At 33.4% G+C, this 6,000-nt stretch overlaps 1 protein-coding gene across 2 annotated transcripts in view; it reads right to left on the minus strand.

Annotated features, from left to right (window-relative positions):
* Positions 1 to 5,646, minus strand: part of LOC117334138 — a 31,919-nt gene extending 26,273 nt beyond the window's left edge. Inside the window, exon 1 of one of the 2 annotated variants that reach the window (XM_033893604.1) lies at positions 4,736 to 5,646. In XM_033893604.1, coding sequence (XP_033749495.1) covers positions 4,736 to 5,046 — 311 coding nt within the window. In that variant the 5' untranslated portion in view covers positions 5,047 to 5,646. The remainder of the gene's footprint in view (positions 1 to 4,735) is intronic. The other variant, XM_033893606.1, reaches the window with a different exon arrangement.
* Positions 5,647 to 6,000: the final 354 nt, after the last annotated feature.

Here is a 6,000-nt window from a genome sequence, read left to right on the forward strand (position 1 = left end):
TTTAACAAATCGAAAAATAGCAGAGATTAAAATCCTTTATAATATATAATATATATATCTGTCGGCCATTAAGTTCCAACAATAATATCTGAGTCATTGAGGATAACTTTCTATATATCCGTCAGTCATTAGGTTCCAACAATAGTATCTGGGTCAGTGAGGATAACTTTCTATAAATATCCGTTAGTCATTAGGTTAAACAATAATATATGTGTCATTGAGGATAGCTTTATATATATATCCGTTAGTCATTAGGTTAGAACAATAATATCTGGGTCATTGAGGATAGCTTTATATATATATATCCGTTAGACATTAGGTTAAACAATAATATCTGGGTCATTGAGGATAACTTTCTATATATATCCGTTAGTCATTAGGTTAGAACAATAATATCTGGGTCATTGAGGATAGCTTTATATATATATATCCGTTAGTCATTAGGTTCCAACAATAATATCCGGGTCAGTGAGGATAACTTTTTATTTATTTCATAGTATATTTCGATACTTTGTTAAAATCGCCCTGTTAAATTCGCCCTGTTCTTGCAGGGTGAAATAAAGACGAAAATTAAACGGTAAATGAAAGCTTGATTTCTACAGTATTGCATCCCCTAATGCAACATTAAAGCTCAGAAGTGATGTATTGCTATGTTTGATTTTATACGATTACTTGCAAATCACATTTTAAATCTGATATAAAACAGATATTTGTTTAATCATGACGATGTAGTTAATTTAAATAAATTAACATTGTTTAATACATATGTTATGTATGAATGAAAATCATCTTATTCTGAAAATATTTTGTATGGCCTAAATCAAGTAGCGCTCGTTACATATAGTTAAACCACGTTTTATTTGAGCAGTTGCTCAAAGTTAACCGTAAAATTATGCCACTATTTATGTAATCTATATCAGACGAAATGTATTTCTGTTTGACTTGCTAGCTCTTGGTAGTTTGGTGTACTTTTATGTCATTATAGATTAGGGCGTGTTAAGAGGAAACCTGTGTTAACTCATTAGCATTCATTATTGCGTGATCCGCTGTATTGTTATCTCACCTGTCGCTCCTGTGAAGGTTTATACTTACCCACATGCATTATGCGGTCGCTCAACCGTCTTCAATTAATTCACAATTCATTGTGTGAAATAGAAATGCTAATTTTAATGATAAGGGATTTTGTTTACGCCTGCCTCAGCCGGACGATGTTACAAACAGATACATAGTTGTTTGTGTGTAGGATGGATAAGATATCAGTCTGTGTTATCACATTTAAAAGTCAGGTAATTATCCTAAAATGTCTGGTAGACAACCTTGTTTGTTGCTTTAAAATTGTAAGATATTAAAACAAATACATAGTCTAGTGCCTTGTCAGATAGTTCGGTAAGAAACATTGCTTTATGTATCGTTCCATCAATGTCTTTTAGCTGTTAATAACCTGATACAGAGTTGAAATTATCATTAAATCATCAAATAAAGAACATTTGACCAAGAGACGAAACGGGGAAATGTAAAGTACACCTAACGAGGAGTGCTAATTGGGTATGATTAACACTTAAGACGGTTCGATTACAGATTAAAATAAGTGTCAATTATTGTATGTAAGCACGTATTTTGGCCTACTGAGATGGGAATTAACACTGGTCAGTTAAGCGTGCGGAGTCAATAAGATAAAGGTGTACAATACATGGTGAATTAGAAAATACCGGGATTATCGCAGATATCAAAACGAAAAGACAAATGAGTATACACAGGATATGATAACGGGAGATTGTGAGTTATGTATCTGTTTCCTGTTTGTAAGGATGTACATATTATATAATAATTGGCGATTTTAAGGGGATATTTTGTTGAACCACCTGTCGGAGTTTACAAAGCATATAATAACTGGGCACTGTGAAGTTTTACGGGATGAATCATAATATGATAATTGAGGATTGTGAATGGTTTTTCGGGATAAAAACATTATATAATGACCTAGAATTATGTATGATTTGTCGGGATGAAAAAAACAGTATTATAAAGATTGTCATAATTGAGAAAATTTAATAATTCTAAATTTTGTATGATTTATTGGGATGAAAACGGTACATAAAAGTTGAAAATTGTATGAATTGTCGTGGTGAAAAACAGTAATAATTGTGAATTGTATGATTTTTCGGAATGAAAAACAATAATGATTAAGAATTGTATGATTTTTCGGAGTAAAAAACAGTTATAATAGAGAATTGTATGATTTGTTGGGGTGAAAAACATTAATAATTTTGAATTGTATGATTTTTCGGAGTGAAAAACAATAATGATTAAAAATTGTATGATTTGTCGGGGTGAAAAACAGTAATAATCGAGAACTGTGTAGGATTTGTTGGGGTGAAAAACAGTAAAAATTGAGAATTGTATGATTTTTCGGAGTGAAAACAGTAATAATTGAAAATTGTATGATTTATCGTGGTGAAAACAGTAATAATTGAGAACTGTGTAGGATTTGTTGGGGTGAAAAACAGTAATAATTGAAAATTGTATGATTTGATGGGGTGAAAAAAAGTAATAATTGAGAGTTGTATGATTTTTTTACGGAGAGAAAAACAGTAATAATTGAGAGTTGTATGATTTTTTTACGGAGAGAAAAACAGTAATAATTGAGAATTGTATGATTTGTCGGGGTGAAAAAGACTTATAATTGAGAGTTTTGGAATTTGTCGGGGTGAAAAAGGCTAATAATTGAGAATTGTATGATTTGTCGGGGTGAAAAACAGTAATAATTGAGAATTGTAGGATTTGTTTGGTTGAAAACACTTGATAATAATGTGAATTGTGTATGATTTGTCGGGCTGAAAAAGCATATAATGATTGAGCGCTGTGTACGAGTTGTCGGGGTAAAAGCAGCAATATTAAGAATTTTGTATGATTTGCCGAAGTGAATAAAAAATAAATATGGACAATTGTGTAAGAATCGTTGGGATTAAAACTCTATTATTATAATTGAGAATTGTGAGTGTATTGTCGGGGGTGAAAATAATAATAACAATTGAGAATTTAGCATAATTTGTAGAGGTGAAAACAGTAAAAATAATTGGCAATTGACTAATTGACTATAATTTGTCGAGGTGAAGCATTGATAATATTTGAGAATTAAATATAATTGGTTGGGGGGGGGGGGGGGGGGGGTATAATACTTGAGAATTGCTTAAATTTTCGGAGTGAAAACAGTATGTATTAACTGAAGATTATGTATGTTTTGTCGGAGTGAATATATAATATTACGGGAGGATGGTATGAGAATACTCATTGACTGGGATACTTGTCGATGTAAACACAGTACACACTTGTAGATCAAATATAAGACATGACTAAGAGTTGATATTCAAACTAAAGGAAATTCTTATTTCACTTAACATTTCATGTTATTTATCATCTCCAATTTGCTTTCAGCCCATATCATTTGTAGACATGAAGGTATTATTCTGATTTCGACACCGAGTAATGTTATCCGTATTTTGTGCTTTCTATTTCAGGAAACACCTATTAAAGGGAATAATGGTACAAAAAGACAATTGATGTCAATTCGTAAGTTTTCTATAAAAAAAAAGAATGAGGTATTTTCATTATATGTACTTATATGTTTGCGTTTGTTTTCTCCATAAACTATCTATAAACTTAATATAGAGCTCTAATGTATCTGTCTCCATTTTATTTTATTTATAATAACAGATACAGATAAATAACACATTTTGTCTATTAATACTTCAGACTTCTGACCATTCGCTTTGGACTTCAATGAGTAAACTAAAGTGTTGTCATCAGTTTGCTTTAAAGACTTGTGTGTGATGTCGAGGTATTTTTTTCAGAAATACTAGAGAGAGAGAAATAATCTGCACAAAACACATAAAGTAATAAAATGATGAGTATTGCAGGACCAGTGAACAATGCACTTTGATAGAATTAACCGTAAACACCAGCTAGATATGCCCTGTTACCGCAGGCTTTGTCGATTTTCACCATCTAAATATCGATTACCAATTAAGAGAACAAATGCGCTTGTGTGGCTATTTAAATTAAACACACTACAGCTCTAGCTATACCAGGTCATGCATATGAAAGTCGAACGGCTCAAATGTATGTCCAATAGTCACAAGTCGTATGTCACATTCAATGCTGAGATTATATTCGATGAAGTGCGTTATGCAAGGTACATCTGGATGGTGCTAGTTTAGATTTATAATTTCCTTGGAAATAAGAGATTTGGGGGATATGAAATGAATAAAATGTAGAAATGATTTCACAATACATAGTAAAGTTTCAAACCGAGGTCATAATCATACCTCACAGCAATATCCATATTCACTGATTTTATGTGGCGAAGGTGTCATGCTTGACTTGCTTCGCTGTCAGTAACATAACCGTCTGTTGGAAACTGTATCGAAAATGGAGAAATGTATAAGACAAATACAGTTCTAATCATATGTATATGTCTGATCGCTCACTCCATCGATACTAAATGTCATTGTTTTACTCCTATATGACACATAATACGATCATTTCCTTTTTTGTATGTACACATCAGCTTATCTGGCGATCCAGCTTTTCACCTGTGTCTATCTTACCTGAGCATGTGTGTACACCACCACATGTAACACACACGGAACAAAACCAGAGAAAACACTCATTATTCCTAGTCCGCCATATTTGATGTTGATAAATAAAAACTATTTGTGTGTCAGATATGACTCACCTGACTATTGCCATCATTATCCTGTAGGTGCCTTTTTTCCTCATCACGATATGGAGGGCCGTTTCGCCAGCTTGATCCTGGGCGTCAATATCTACATCCTTACATACCAACATATAGATAGCCTGGATTGTTTCTGGGGTACAGAACCTTTCTCCGTGCCGGACAAGAAGATGAAGCAATGATTCTCCCGTAGTTTCATCTTTCAGGTTGACATCCTTACCGCTTTTAAGGTAGTCCCAAAGGGTCTTCATCACTGCGTCAGGAGCACCATTGACAATTGTTTTGTACAACTTGGATTTTTTGAAATTCATGATGGCAGTGTATTTCAAATATTTTCCAAAGAAACTGTCAATGAAAGTATCACCGTGCGACAGGCCTTAAAAGGCTGTCTGTGTTGGTTGAGGAAGAGACAGAGAATATGATATGAACGCTGTCCTACGTTGTAATGTTGTGAGCAGATGACATCTGATTGACTCAGTTGTATGGTAGACTCTCCCCTGTGCCGATCAATGCCTATACACACGTTTGTTTTGATATACTGGCAGCCTTACAGGTGACAGGGGCTTTAATAGCATTCGTAGCGAGATTGACTGACTGTAGGTGAAAATCCTGCCCACCCAACCGTAGCTTCAGTAAATACCTGGTGGCCTTGGCCACGTTCGTTACGATGAGAGTGGGAGCTCAGATCGTGTTCTTTTGTTCCGCGTGAGGCGTTCCTTTATAGACTTTATAAGCCCAGCCCAAGACGGGAACACAGCAGTTATTGTATTAAAGGTTGTCTATGTGAAGATATAACGGTACACGGGTTCAATATCACCGAACCGCGTTCAGCCTTAATATTATTCGGAGGTTTAATAATATAGGTAAACAAGATTTCAATACATTTCTGTGGATTAAACAATAAATATATTTACACCTGATTTAAGCAGTATTGTTTTACATGTCAATTTCAATTACATTTTTCTCTTAATCGATGTATTTGTTAATACATTGTATATATTATTCTCTTTAACTTGTCTTTTATACGCTATATTTTGGAGCGGTTCACAGCTGTGATTTTGTTTAATTTCCATTTCATTTGATGCATGAATATACTTAAGGTGTACTTAAGAACAGGGTTAGATAACAAAGTAGACACTCCTAAATAAAGATGGTACACATAACTATGAAATATGTTTTCCCATGGAACTACCTTTTTAAAAATCATAATGTAAACTATTATATTAAAAAAGTGACGTGTATTGTTATCGAACTTTATGTTTCTT

This window comes from Pecten maximus, chromosome 9 (genome assembly GCF_902652985.1).
Source record: "Pecten maximus chromosome 9, xPecMax1.1, whole genome shotgun sequence".
NCBI classification, from domain to species: domain Eukaryota; kingdom Metazoa; phylum Mollusca; class Bivalvia; order Pectinida; family Pectinidae; genus Pecten; species Pecten maximus.